Source organism: Lagenorhynchus albirostris, chromosome 7, assembly GCF_949774975.1.
Source record: "Lagenorhynchus albirostris chromosome 7, mLagAlb1.1, whole genome shotgun sequence".
Taxonomy (NCBI): Eukaryota; Metazoa; Chordata; class Mammalia; order Artiodactyla; family Delphinidae; genus Lagenorhynchus; species Lagenorhynchus albirostris.
The window spans coordinates 10,461,430-10,476,818 of NC_083101.1; the positions used below are offsets into that span (position 1 = coordinate 10,461,430).

Genomic DNA, 15,389 nt, shown 5'->3' on the forward strand with positions numbered 1-15,389 from the left:
GATGCAGGGGACACGGGTTCATGCCCTGGTCCGGGAAAATCCCACATGCCACGGAGCGGCTGGGCCCGTGGGCCATGGCCGTTGAGCCTGTGCGACCGGAGCCTGCGCTCCGCAACGGGAGAGGCCACAACAGTGAGAGGCCCGCGTACCGCAAAAAAAAAACCAGAAAGTGCAGAGTCCTACCTATTGAACTGCCAGGGAATTCCCCAAGACTTTTCAATAATATGAATTATAGTCATAATCAGAGGTCAGGAAGTTAGAGACAACTTCAAACTGCTAAAATTAATTCAGATAATAAATTTGCACTTCTACTGATAGATTATATATACCTTCAGTCAAATGTACAATTCTTACTTACATTTATCTTGTGTTTTGACATTAATAATGTACTTTTTCACATATTGCATGTCAATTTTTTTTTTTAAGGTTCCTATGAGGTAGGGTTTTGTAGAGAAGGAAACTGAGTTGAAAGATTGAGGATTAACCCAAATTCGCACAGCTACTAAGGGACAGAGCTGAGATTTGAAACTCATTTGGGTGCCCGATAGCCCATGCTATTTATTTATTTATTTATTTATTTTTTGGCTGCACGGCTTGTGGGATCTCACTTCCCCGACCAGGGATTGAACCTGGGCCACGTCAGTGAAAGCCTGGAATCCTAACCACTAGGCCCCCAGGGAACTCCCAGCCCATGTTATTTTAAGACTACCACCAAATTGAGCCGTGTTTCTCTTGTACTTGACCCTTTAAAACAATTGCTCATCAAAAGCATGGGACTTGAGGAGCTTCTAAATGTCTGCAGACTAGTCAAATGTAAGGTGTATCTTTTGGGACTTGTACAGTTGTCTTCCCCTTGGGCTAGTTTTGGAATTGCAGGATTGGTTTATGAGTATAAATAAACTCATAAGAAATGTTGACAAGCATACAGTTCCTGAGAAGCATTGAAACAACATAATCTAGTGAGGAGATTGTAGACTTCAGTGTCAGACAGAGCTTGGTTTAAGTTAGGTCCTGCTTGGGTACATAACAGCTGTTTAAGAAGCCATTTCATCTAGCTCTTCAGTTCTTTAAATATGGCCTGTGGACCCTTGAGCATCTGTAAGTTGGCAGAAAATCAACTGAGGGTAAAACTGTTGGTGCCCCAGAATGAATCAAGGGAGTGTCACCAGCCTATGCTGGTTGTCATTGTATTCTTCACCAGCATGCATGCATGTACAGTAAAATAAAATGCCAGTATCACTTAAGAATGTCCATGATGAAGCAGTAATATTAATTGGCACTCTTGACCCCTCAGTAGATACATCTTTTGAGTAGTCCCTGTGATGAAATAGGAAGTATGCATAAAGCACATCTACTGCATATCAAAGAAAAATGGTTTGCTCAAAAGAAAAGTACTTGTGCAGTTCTTTGCATCTCCTGCTGAAATAGCCTCTTTTTTTCAATGGAACGCTGTTTTTACCTGAGAGAATGAATGACAAACTACAGGTATTTGGCAACTGTTTTGCAAAAGTGAACGAAGTGAGCCAGTCACTTCAAGGAAAACAATTGACATTATTTGTTGCTGATGACAGTATTTGAGTTTTCAAGTGAAATATTGGAATTTTAGAAAATTTGAGTTTACCACCATGAGGCTACTAGCTTCTGATACTTAAAAGACTTTTCTGATGAGGTGAGTAAATTAACAAATATTTTTTTGATGATGTATAAAGAAATGTCATTTCCATTTTCCAAATAACCAGTGTGTTACCCACTCAAAGTGTTAGACCAACTTATCTAACAGAGTTTGAGAAGAGACCAATTGTCAAGTTTTGATGTATTAAAAGAAGAATATGCACCATTATCTCTAAAGGTTATTAAAATTCTCTTCCCTTTTGTAACACATACCTGTATGAAGGTATATGTTACACTTTAAATTTCTAATGTGGTTAATACTGATTCATATAACGTATAAACAAAAGCTTTTTGGGGACCTGTAATTTTTAAGACTGTGAGTGGGTCCTGAAACCAGAAAGTTTAAAAACTGCTGAGTTAGCCAACTATTTCCTTGCCTCTAATAATGGAATAAAATCCACTTCTCGGGATTGGTTTTGTTTTAAAATGAGAACATTTACAGAGTGTGTGTGATATGAAAACATACAATAGATGGTAGAAATTATTTGTGAAATAATGAGATGGGCTTCCAGTAATGTATGACAAGGTTAATTGTCTGCATATGTTTTCAGTAAATATTTATTATATTAAAGAATTTTGGAAAAAACTACCAGTATGGAGTAGGAACTGTGGGTCCCCAAAGCAGAATTTTTGATCATCCATTAAATATATATAAGTTAAATGGAAACTTACAAAGCTTTTATTCAAGAATGTGTTTCTACAGACATCAGTAGTAAAGTCTAAGGACACTCTTTCACCACACTTTTATAGAAGCAATTGTTTCATAAAACTTTTTAATGTTTCCTTCCTGACTTTGAGTGTGTACATACTCAATTTTTACATGACAAAATTGTGTAGTTATATTAGAGGTATAGTTTTGTGTTCCATTCTTTTCCCTAGTCATTTTCCCACTTTGCTACATAGTTTCCATTATAATCATTATTTATGACTGCCTGAGGTCCAGGTCTTTGAATTGGTAGATCATACTTTATTAATATTCCCTTACGTTAGTTACGAAGGTTGTTTCTTCTGTTATTAGAAATGATGCTATGATGCATTTTCTTTATGTTATACAGACTACTTTATTTTTTTTTTTTTGCCTTTAGGATATAGTCACAGAAGTGGAGTTACTAGGCCAAAGTAACACAAACACATATATGTATATGTGTATATATATACACTGAAAGTGTATTTATATATATATACTTATTTTTTACTGCTCATATTGTGTGTGATTGTATTTATACATATATATGATATACATACACACATCATATATATATATCTGTGCGGTGGGAAGTGAGAAGTATATTCCTTCAAAGGAAGGGATTCCACTTTGTAGAAATGAACAGCATATATTTTGAATGAATAATAGTCTACCAGTTGACTGAGACTGAATTTGTTTCATTTGTTTGCTTGCTAATTTTAAGAAGATAGGAAAATTTTATTTTAAACTTTCTAAAGTTTTTTTTTTTTAAGCAAGTGACAACTCTTCAGACTTATGAAACATTGCTACAAAGGGTAGTACTTTATTTCAGTAGTTAATCTTTAAATTTCAGTTTTGTTCACTATGACTAAGATTTCTGTACTGTTTTAAGTGTTAGAAATTTAAGTAGTAATACTACTTTCAAGTGTAAAAGATAGATGTGAAGGAAATTATTGGTTGTAGTTGGTATGGTATATTATAGTCAGTTCCTTTAATCTAAAATCCTTTTTCAGAAAAACTGTGACTTTAGGAAGTAGGATTAGGATAATCGAGTTGACTGAAGTTATCGAACGCACATTTTTGTCAGTTAAATTTTCAGTCAAGTAGAATATGATGAAATATACTATTCTTTTTCTACTGATTATTGAGAAGACTCTCCACAGCTGTAGAAGCTGAGGGTACACATCTTCCAAAGTAGAGTGTAAGAAGGTAGGTTGATCTGCTCTTTCCGACACTACGAAGTGTCATATAACTTCATTCTTCCAAAGAAATTCTTATCCACTTGTTTCCTTATCTTTTGTCTCTTTAAGATAGATGTTGAAGGTGGGGCAAGGTGATTGGGTTAGCTTATTGACAGGTAACTGATAAATGATTTCAAATTCTCAAGTGATAGATGGGGAGAAGTATGAAAGAAATTTGAAAGGGGGTTGCCTATAACATTAATGACTTAGGAATGATTTTAGTGATAACTGAGCTTCATTTTAGTGCTTTTTTTTTTTTTTAAGGCTTGGGAGCTGTGTGCTTGGCAGTTTAGTTTGCACTTCATTTCTTTGTATAAATGTAAATATTTGAAGTCCTCTTAATTAACTGCTTCTTTATACAGTTTGGCCTCGGTTTTATTATTTTACTCCTTCACAGGAATTTGTAATCAGCATATATTGCCTTTCTTTTATAGTTTTATGACCTTTGTGAACTATTCAGAACTGGAGGTCAGGTTCCTGACACAAACTACATATTTATGGTATGTAAACACCAGTGATGTCAAGTACTTATTTTAAATGGAAGGGATCTGACTTACTACATGTAAATTATGTAATAATTTTGTTGCCATGTGACAATCACTATTTAAATACGTGAAAAGGTGATTCTATGCTTTTCTACATTTTGCTGTGTTCTCTAGTTGAGAATAATTGCTTTTGTAAACTGCTGTATACACAGGACTGGGTTGTAGCCCTCAGTAATGGTTAGGCCGTAAAATAGCCCACAGGTTTAAGGCATAAATCTTCAGTTTACTGTTATTTTATCAGATTTTTTTTGAGCATTCATTTTCACCTGTTATTAATCTGTGGATTGATTAATATACACATATACACATTTGCTGTTAAGGTAGATATTTGCTTACTTTCTTTTTGTAATATAATGTTACTGTTGAACTTTTTCTGAGTCCTTCTGTTATTTTCCTTCCTTCTGAAAATTTCTGGGTCACTTTTCTAATCTTTTATTGGTCTAATATTGGCCCGAGTAAAACATAAATGGGAAGTGTAAATAGTATATCCTCTTATGTAGTTGTTAAATACAAAGCTAAATGTAGAATACTGTTATAATTATGGTAATTGCTTTTACAAAAAAACTATTTTCTTCAAGTTGACAGCTCTTTTGATACAGTTAAAAAGATTTTTGAAATTCATTTGAAGTTTTTTGATTCACACATGATCTTTTAGAAACATTTATTAATGTAGGTAACAGAGAATTGAAAAAATGGTGGTTTTGCAGGGAAAATCCTTGAGAGAATTGCACAGCAGGTTCCTGTAGGCTCCTGTAGCATAAGACTAGCACAAACATTTAGTAGGAACAGCTTATTTATTTCCATTTGAATTTTTTGTTAAAACCTAATTTCCAAATAATTCAATGTGTAACTCTTCATTTTTGTTATTTTGGGCTGTGTCTCTTGAGTTTGTGCCCTTTGGTATAATTTTTAAAAAATATTGTTGCTATTGTATTGTTTGTAACTGTAAATTTTTACTTTACAGGGTGATTTTGTAGACAGAGGTTACTATAGTTTGGAGACCTTCACTTACCTTCTTGCACTAAAGGCTAAATGGCCTGATCGTATTACACTTTTGCGAGGAAATCATGAGAGTAGACAGATTACACAGGTGTATGGATTTTATGGTAAGACCTTCTATTTCTCTGATTCTGAATATTGATTTACCTTCCTCTTTGGGAAAAAAGCCACACAAGTCATACATGTGCTTTTCATAGTAAAATTAGAAAATACAGATAATCTTTTTCCACTTTCTCACCTTTAACTCCTTTTCTTCCCTCAGTCAGTTGAAAATCTGACTATTGATATGTAGAGAGAACCATTCTTTTTTTTTTAATTGAAGTATAGTTGATTTACAATATTATATTAGTTTCAGATGTACAACATAGTGATTCAGTATTTTTAGAGATTATACTCCTTTTAAAATTATTATAAAATATAAGCTGTATTCCCTGTGCTGTACAGTATACCCTTGTAGCTTATTACTTTATACATAGTAGTCTGAGAGAACCATTTTTAACTTTTTGGTGTATGTCTTTCTAGATCAGTGCCTCAAAGTGTAGTCTTCAGTTTATCTCACTGGAATCATTTGGGATGCTTGTTAAAAATGTAGATTGCTAGGCGCCACTTTTGGGGTGGGACCTTAGAATCTGCTGAAAGGGAATGTTTTGCACACTCAGTTTGAGAACCTATCCTATATATATGTATGTGTGTGTGTGTTTATACATACGTGTGTACACACACCCCAAGCTAAAATGGGATCATACTTGTTTTTTAATATTGTGATCAGCCTTTTCACTTCATTGATGTTATTTTATAGCTGCACTGTACTATACTGGATGGATGTACTGTAAATCTGTGTGCTTTCTCCAGAGAATACTAGGACCTCAGGTCATAAATAGAATGCAGCCATTAAAAGCAAAATAGCTACTTCTATAAAATTTTTACATGGTTGAAAGTTTTTCAAAATGAGGTTAGGAAGCTCTTTGAAGGAGGTAGATAACAGAACTGTAGAGATTATTATTATCTATCTATCTATTTATTTTTGGCTGCATTGGGTCTTCGTTGCTGTGCGCGGGCTTTTCTCTAGTTGCAGCAAGCAAGGGCTACTCTTCATTGCCATGCGTGGGCTTCTCATTTCAGTGGCTTCTCTTGTTGCGGAGCACAGGCCCTAGGCACATGGGCTTCAGTAGTTGTGGCTCGCGGGCTCTAGCGCAGGCTCAGTAGTTGTGGCGCCCGGGCTTAGTTGTTCCACAGTATGCGGGATCCTCCAGGACCAGGGCTCGAACCCGTGTTCCCTGCATTGGCAGATGGATTCTTAACCACTGAGCCACCAGGGAAGCCCTGTTGATATTATTAATAAGAATTTTCCTTGAACACAATTAAGGAAGATATTGAGAGATTTGAAAATATTAATTTCATAACCCTTTAGTTTTTAGACTTTATATTTTGAATTATCTTCTGTCATTATAAAGATAAGCTGAACTCTTTTACTCCTGATTTTGTCAGCCATTATCAATTATTAAATTGAGAAATTTGGCAACGTATTGTTATCTATTTATTTATTTATTTTTGGCTGCACCGCGTGTCTTGTGGGATCTCAGTTCCCCGACCAAGGATTGAACCCGGGCCACAGCAGTGAAAGCCCCAAATCCTAACCACTAGGCCACCAGGGAACTCCCCGACAATTTATTGTTGATATACTGTTAATAGGAATTGAAAAGTTAGATGGCTAATATTTATCTCCTTTCTAGAAGTTACTTCAGATTTTCATTCACAAAATGCCAAATATCATTTGGAATAAAAAGTGTTTGATTCTTTTGCAAAATAATCAGTATTTTGGATAATACATTATGTGGTGTTAGCTCAGTGAAAGCAACTGGCTCCAACTGTGTAAGATTGATGTTACATATATAATTACACCCCAGAATTTGACCAACATATCAGTGTAGGGCAAAAGTGGTAAAAGGGGGAGAGGAAGGAGGACATTTTAATCAAGATGCCTTGACTGAAGAAAATGACAACAGCACATCTAGTATTGAATTTTTTTCATCCCAAGCTGTGCTCTAGTGTTCATCTATGGTTTTGTTCGATAAGAGGAAGCCTATCTGCTCCTCAGGAGGGAGATAGTTTTAGTCATCATGGAACTTAACATTGATTTTAAAGTAGTAAAAATGTCTATATATAGCTATTATATTGGGCCTTCAGTTCACACTGATAAATATATGGTTAGCAGTTATTATGAACCAAGTGCTTTGCTTACGTGTTAAGGTGAAAAATTCACAAGATTCCTGCTGGTAAACTGAGCTCAATGTTAGAGCTGTCTCATGAGACATTTACAATAAGGACCCTGCCTCACGTAGAGATATAATTTAGAAAATTATGAGGATTGACCATACCCCACAGTCTTATATCCTGTATCATTTTCAGCCGTACTTAGGGCAATTAGTGATACATCCATTTTTTTTCAAAATTAAGGAAGAAGCCAAAGAGCAGAACTTAATGGTATTAACTGAGAGAAGAGATAATGTACTCTATTAACTGTTGTAGACAGCAGAGAGAATGTTCAGCTGAGAATATGTAAGAACTGATTGGCAGTTTGTCCTTAGTGATGACTACAGGGGTACTTAATGGAACTCAAGTATGTAGTTGCACAATTTGCAGAAAATCTCAGAAGAGGCAACCTAGCCCTGAAAAATGTTGAAATGGGAATTATCCATGCTCTTCTAATTTGTTTGATTATCCTGCTAGAATAAGGTAGTCACATTAAATACATTACTCTGTTTGATAGAATTGCCCAGTATTTTTTTTTTAAGTTTATTTATTTATTTATTTGGCCTGCGGGGCCCCACTTCCCCAACCAGGGATGGAACCTGCTCCCTCAGCAGTGAAAGCATGGAGTCCCAACCTCTGGACCGCCAGGAAATTCCCCCCGGTATTAATAGTAAGACAAAAGCTTTTGCTTTGGGTTATGTGAAATTAATATTTAGCTTTTCTTTTTTTTTTTTTCTTTTTTGCGGTACGCGGGCCTCTCACTGTCGTGGCCTCTCCAGTTGCGGAGCACAGGCTCCAGACGCACAGGCTCAGCGGCCATGGCTCACAGGCCCAGCTGCTCTGCGGCATGTGGGATCTTCCCAGACCGGGGCACGAACCCGTGTCTCCTGCATAGGAGACTGCGCCACCAGGGAAGCCCAACTCTTCTTGATTATAGCATTTTGACTAATAATTTCAGCTGGTTCTTAGAGCCACTTCTGGAATGAAAAGCAGGACCACATTCTTAGACTAGTTAGACACTGGTCTCCTTCTGGTTCTACATGGAGGACCTACTAGGGCTAACTATGTATCATAACTTGCCATCCTAGTTTAAGCAAATTTCTGTTGTCCCAGTATTAGATATATTCTTTACTTATTTTATTTATTTATTTATTTTTTGGCCGCACCTCATGGCTTGCAGGATCTTAGTTCCCTGACCAGGGATTGAACCCGGGCCACGGCAGTAAAAGCGCTGAGTCCTAACCACTGGACCACCAGGGAACTCCCCTGTATTCCTTAGTTTTATCAGCAGATTCAGAACTTCATTAATGAGAACTCTTTGTTTCTCTCATAGATGAGTGCCAAACCAAATACGGAAATGCTAATGCCTGGAGATACTGTACCAAAGTTTTTGACATGCTCACAGTAGCAGCTGTAAGTTTATGTAAATCTTTTTTAAAAAAAAGCTCAAGTATTTTCCTGCCAGTAACACTTGGCATATTTTTATCTAATTGCCATTTCAGTTATATTGATATCATTAGCACTCACTGATGGATTTAGATATATGACTGAGTTTATTATTATATGTTCAACTCTTTATTTTCCTTTTTTTGCTAGTTAATAGATGAGCAGATTTTGTGTGTTCATGGTGGTTTATCTCCTGATATCAAAACACTGGATCAAATTCGAACCATTGAACGGAACCAGGAAATTCCTCATAAAGGAGCATTTTGTGATCTGGTTTGGTCAGATCCTGAAGATGTGGATACTTGGGCAATCAGTCCCCGAGGAGCAGGTTGGCTTTTTGGTGCAAAGGTCACAAATGAGGTAAAGCCAGCATTTTCGGAAAAGTGGTTTGTTGGTTGCTAATGGACTACATAAAGAACTATGGTGGCTATAGATACCAAACTTCTAGTCTAGTTTACTCAAACTGTGGTGGCTATGGATATCAGATTTCTTGTCTAGTTTATCCTGTATGTCTTTCCTTAATGGTTAAATGAGATCACGTAATAAAAGCACCTCCTTTAGCATCCGTTGGTACTATGTATAAAATAAATGTTCCTTTTCTTTCAAACATTGCAATTAAGTAATGAGATAACAAGGGCAAGATAGGCAACTTTTTAATATATATATTTCTTTGTGTATATATTTTTAATTGAGATATAATTGACATAACATTGTATTAGTTTTATGTATACAACATAATGATTTGACATGTATTTATGTGAATAAGCAATATTTTTGAGATTAACTACTTTCAGTTAAATATATATATACACACACACTTACACATACACATACACCACAGGGTGAAGTAAAATCCAGCATAATGAAGTCAGAGAGCTAGTTTTATCCTGTCTGAGCCTCTGGTTCCTGAAGTTGCAAGAGAAAGATAATAAATCTCTTTCAGAATTTTGTAAGAACCATACTAAAGCCTCAGTGAATGATAGATATTGATAGTAATATATTTATTATTAAACCATAAAAACTTTGTTTCATATCTGATAGCACTTACAGAATGCTTTTCTTTCAGAAACTTCTAACTAATTATGTTACTATGATTTCTATAACTCAGGCCAAAGTGGCTCTATAACTTATGGAAATTAGTGGGGATAACTGTAGAATGGATTCTATAATCATGAGAGCTTTAGTAATTATAGGATTTATGCTTTATTTAAATGCTTATTTTCTTATATATGTAGGTTGATTTTTTTAAAACTGTGCTGGATACTTAACAAAACCTTTCTAAATTGCAGTTTGTTCATATCAACAACTTAAAGCTCATCTGCAGAGCACACCAACTAGTGCATGAAGGCTATAAATTTATGTTTGATGAGAAGCTGGTAACAGTATGGTCTGCTCCTAATTACTGTTATCGTTGTGGAAATATTGCTTCGATCATGGTCTTCAAAGATGTAAATACAAGAGAACCAAAGTTATTCCGGGCAGTTCCAGATTCAGAACGTGTTATTCCTCCCAGGACAACGACGCCGTATTTCCTTTGAGGCCTTCGACCATCCTGCTGACCCATTTTTCTGCCCTCTTACCCCAACTTCCGTGTATTACCCTCTACAATATACTTTTTATTGAGCACTTTGCTGCTGAAATGCTGCCTCTTGCCTTTTTTTTTAATTTTAAATTATCTAAATTTATTGTTTGTTATGGTGTCTATAGCAATGTTTTTCTATCAGTTTTCTCCCCCATCCCATCCCCGCCTTGGACTCATTTGAGAAGACTTGAGAAATGTCTTAATACTCACACTGCTGCATGTAGCTCTTGCTTATTTACTGGTCTACGGGAAACAGGATGTTTCCTTTTTTAAAAAAGCCAATTGACAGAACAGACTACACTGAAATACTTCTCCTTTTGTATTATTCAGTCTTTTGTTTTAGTTCGGTAAGTTTTAAGAAATTTCAGCAGCAAAGTTGTTATTCAGTGGGCACGATGGACTGCAAATGCCTCGAGTTATGTATACCTGTCCCAGCTGTAAACTTCATTTTCCTTTGTTGGATGATATTTTAAATGGATATAAAATAAATTGGTCTAAAGGGCTGCCCTCCTTGTTGTGTTTTTAAATTTTAGTTTAAAAACTGCTACAGCTTATGACTTTGTACATTAAGATAATTGTATTGATCTGTTTTCAGATTCCTTGTATTTTTTAATAAAGTAATCTTAAATAAAACCCAAATAGGTTAAAGTGTTAGAAATTTTAAACAGTGTACATTGTTAGCTGAAAGTTATTCTTTTTTTCTTTTTTCCTAATCGGAGTTCTTGGCCCTTTGATTATTAAGTTTAAAACTTCAACTGAAATTCCATACTATATATTTTAAAAACAAATCACTAAACTGTGCCTAAAGAAATAACTGCCATATTAATGTTTTGGTTTATATCCTCTCTAGTAATAGAAAAACATTTAATACTTGTAATGCTGATGTGTTCATTTGATACCAGTTGAGTAGAATGTGATCAATCCAGTTTACAATCTATCATGAGTATCATTAAGTAAAATATATGTACTTTTCAATAGGAATCATTCTTACTGTAACACTTGACCTTAACTTTTAGAAAGTGTTCATTTTTTAACTGCAACTGGAAAGGTTGAAAAGTCAGGACTCTTGTACTTGTGAACTGTAATCTGAAGCAGATTTTTAAAAGTGTTGAAAAAACCAAATTGTCCTTTTTTGTAAAGGTCTGTGATACTATGTTTCGGCTTTGTGTAAGTAATTTGAATATCCAAAGGGTTGTGATGATCAGTTCTTGATATGCAACTGTCCACTTAATAAGGACAAATGTTCCAGTGTCTCTTATGATTGTGGTCATAAATGATGCTGGAATTAACCATTTTATGAAATAGTTGGTATCCCTTTACTACTATAATTAATTTTTGTCATTCCAGGAAATCTTTGTGAAGCCAGCCAATTAATAAAGCACTTTAGCATCTGTTCAGGTAGTTTTGAAAACCAACTGTCCCCCTTCAGGATAAGAACTTCCAGGTTACCTAAAAATGCAATAAAAATCTTTATAGTCTAAGCTTCTTGGCACATAATTTTTCATCAGGGCTTTTCTTTTATTAAGCGAGCACAATAGTGTTTTGATTTTTTCCTCCAACCACACAGCTCCTTGTGTAGTTTTTAATTGTATAGCTGTAAGAAAGAAGTGGCTAAGACATTTGCTGCACACACTTGAACTGTTGGGTCAGTAGCTTTGTTTTACTGCCCTGACCCCAGTGTAATTCAGGGGGAAAGGTATTTTTATCTTACAGGGATATGTAGCTATGTATTTTACTAATTGTGAAACACTGGAAATTAATGATGCAGACAACTTGGTGTGGTCTTTGAACAGCTTTCTGCAGTATTTTTTTTTCTGTTACCATAAATTGTATTTAAGTGCTTTCTCTCTTCTGCTTTTATGTTGTACCAATAAAATTGGTAACCCTCAGCCCTTCCTTCCCATTTGACACTCCTTAGCTTAGATTGATGTAGTTGTTTTAGTTACCCGTGTAATGTGACTTTTATTTTTAAGTCATGGTGTACTGCATTTGTTTGTCACTAGTTGGGCATGTGCCAATAATATTCTGTCCATTCCTTAATTGCCATCTCTGTTTTGCCTGATTTTTTTCTCTTCAACTGAATAATGGCTTTTTGCATGAAAAAAAAAGTTTTTACTATTAGACATGTAAAGGGAAGAGAGAGTGAATGTATTGGACTCTGTAAGCCTAAAAGGAATATTTGGATCCCTCTGATAAATAAGGGCTATGTACTATATAGAGTAATCATGTGGTGGAAAATACTTGCAAGTCATAGATTTGTAGGCATGAGGCTCTGTTATTCCCTGTATCTAGGCTGAATGTAAAATCCCTTATGTTGTATTAATGGGGGTAATAACCATTTTTATTTGCCTATGATATACTTGGTTTCTAATAAAATGTCCTAGGCTCTAGTGAGAACTGTCTACTTTTAATTGCCAATTACTCCCCTTTCCTCATTTTCCTGATATGCTCTTGGCTAGCTTTTCCTAGGTTAATGCTTTTTCCTGAAAAATCTCACAACTCTAAATGTGTTCATTTGGGTGTGATCCTAAAAAGCCTGGATCAAGAGCACATCTTTAATATGCAACCTGCATCAGCTCCTACTCTGTCCGGATGTCTAGAACTGTTGGAAGATTTTGATGTCTTAAACCCTGTGTTTCACTTTTGAAATAAGGTTTGAAATATTGTTCTTTGCATTAAGATTTGTGTGTTTTTGCGTTGTAAGCCCAGCACCAGGTTTTGGAAAATGCCTGTACTGTGAAAGCAAATCCGAACTCTTTCTGAGCCTCTTTCATTGTCAGAAACAGAATTGCTTTCCATCAGCCTCCAAAAAATTGTGTATCTGGAGTCAAAGAGATTTAACAGCAAGAATCCAGATTTTTAAATGTACTTGTTCTCTAAATGCTAATATTTGTAAAGCACCTTCAGTTCTTTGGATGAAAGGTGCTATATTCTCTCTGTAAATTAATAAAAAGATTATAGGAAGTTTGGCAAAAAAATTTATCTAATGCAGTCTGTCCCAACAAGAAGGTAGCATTTTATATAACACAATTTAAAAATTAAAAAATGCTTATTCCTTCACTTAGTTGCTTGACTAGTAAACAGAAGTGAAACTTTTCTTGTTCTGCATTTGACTCTTCAGTGTTCCAGTTCATTGTTACGTCCTGGATCCAGTGCCCAGAACCCAGCTTCATGAGATCATCACAACTCTTTCAATTGTGTATTTAAACTGTGCAGTCATGCTGATGAAACATACAGTAGTAAAACACCAAAAAGAAGCATTTGGAAAGTCCTCTAGCATGAAACCAAACACAGTAGATGCTTGGAGAAGGACCCTATTCCCCTCTCTAGTTTTCTGTTTCCTTGTTAATCACTTGGTGAATATGTGCCTTTTGTAAGGCATATTACTCATGATAGTAAGCCTATGCTGGCTTGGATCATTCAAATGTTTTCTTAATTCAAAAATGCATGAAATTTATGAATTTTGTGTGCGTGTGTCAACAAAAATAATTACTGTGTAAGTATATTCCACTCAGTCCCTGGGCAGCCACTGTTCTCAGCACTTTGCTTTTTTATATAAATGGGAATGGGTTATAAAAGACTGTATGGAGGCAATGGAATAGTGGAAAGAATATAGGCTTTGGGATCAATCTAGGTAAAAACCCCAGCTCTGCCAGGCAGTAATAGCAGCTAACTTGTATTGAGCACACTTAGCTAAATGCTGTACATGCCCTATTTTATGTCACCCCTACTATGGCTCAATGACTGTAGTACCTTTTTTTTTTTTTTTCTTCAGACAAGAAAACACACTTAGAGATCATAGGTAACTTGCCCAGGGTTGCACAAGAGAGCTGGAATGTGAACCCCTTTAGGGCATCCTAGAGTAGTACATCTTAAGCAGTATTGGTTATTGTAGCTTTGTGACCTTGAGCAAGTTGGGTTTTCTGAATCTTAAAATTCTGTGTCTAAAATAAGAATGGCATACAGGGTTGATCTCAGGATTAAAAATAGCACATATAAAATACCCAGTCCCTGGCCCAAAGCTGCCATTTATTGAGGGCCCACTTACATATCATTTGCCCAAATTCAGTGTAGTTGGGAAGTAAAAATAATCCAAGGCAATATATAATTGCTGACATAGTGTAGTTTATGTAAGTACAACAAATTTGGAGAAGGAAATGTTTGAGGTAAGATGGAGTAATTGGGGAAGGCTTAAAAGAGGAAGTGTGAAATGTATACTAGAATGATGGGCCATGTATTTCATATAGTAAAAGCACAGAAATGGGGATTACTAGAACTTGGACATGATATGAAGGTAAACTTGAGGGTACTCCTTGGGAAAGCGTAAGAAATGAATAGCTGCAGCTTTATTGACAATACCACGTATCAGAGAGGCGTTGGCCAATTGTGAAAGACCTTGAAAACCAAGCGGATGATTTTAATTCATATATATATATTTTTCTTCTTTTTTGCGTTTCGCGGGCCTCTCACTGCTGCGGCCTCTCCCGTTGCGGAGCACAGGCTCCGGACGCGCAGGCTCAGCAGCCATGGCTCACGGGACCCTCCCGGACCGGGGCACGAACCCGCGTCCCCTGCATCGGCAGGCGGACTCTCAACCACTGCGCCACCAGGGAAGCCCTTAATTCATATTTTAAGAAACATAATGAGTGACATTCAAGATTAGTCTCCTAGTAAGTTGATCCTCCCCACAAGGACTCCTCCTACCACATCTCCCCTAGTCTTCTCTGACAAATGATTCTGAGGTTCTCTCTCTTTTCTGGCTTGGTGATTATAAGGGTGGATATTGTTTGTTGGTTTTGGGGGGATTTATGGTTCTGTTATCTTGGGATTATGTAAAATATTAATTTGGGGAGCCAACAGATGTTCAACTTTTTGGTTTTCCTTGTCAATGCCATTTTAAAGGTCCCATTACAATTTACCATCATCATCATTTTATAGAAGGAAAGATGTAAAAAGAGCCATCTCAG

The 15,389-nt window shown here is 35.9% G+C and overlaps 1 protein-coding gene and 1 non-coding gene across 4 annotated transcripts in view; one reads left to right on the forward strand and one right to left on the reverse strand.

Moving 5' to 3' along the window:
• PPP6C (protein phosphatase 6 catalytic subunit) overlaps nucleotides 1–10,925 on the forward strand; it is a 29,406-nt gene extending 18,481 nt beyond the window's left edge. The window contains exons 1-6 of one of the 3 annotated variants that reach the window (XM_060154369.1): nucleotides 1,295–1,669; nucleotides 4,032–4,097; nucleotides 5,107–5,248; nucleotides 8,728–8,807; nucleotides 8,991–9,200; nucleotides 10,130–10,925. In XM_060154369.1, the coding sequence (XP_060010352.1) occupies nucleotides 4,095–4,097; nucleotides 5,107–5,248; nucleotides 8,728–8,807; nucleotides 8,991–9,200; nucleotides 10,130–10,378 (684 nt within the window). In that variant the 5' untranslated portion in view covers nucleotides 1,295–1,669; nucleotides 4,032–4,094 and the 3' untranslated portion in view covers nucleotides 10,379–10,925. Of the gene's footprint in view, nucleotides 1–1,294; nucleotides 1,670–3,529; nucleotides 3,566–4,031; nucleotides 4,098–5,106; nucleotides 5,249–8,727; nucleotides 8,808–8,990; nucleotides 9,201–10,129 lie in introns of those variants that run through there. The other 2 variants (XM_060154370.1, XM_060154368.1) reach the window with 2 other exon arrangements.
• TRNAK-UUU (transfer RNA lysine (anticodon UUU)) lies at nucleotides 8,583–8,654 on the reverse strand. The gene has a single exon. It is a non-coding gene; the product is annotated as a tRNA-Lys (tRNA).
• Nucleotides 10,926–15,389: the final 4,464 nt, after the last annotated feature.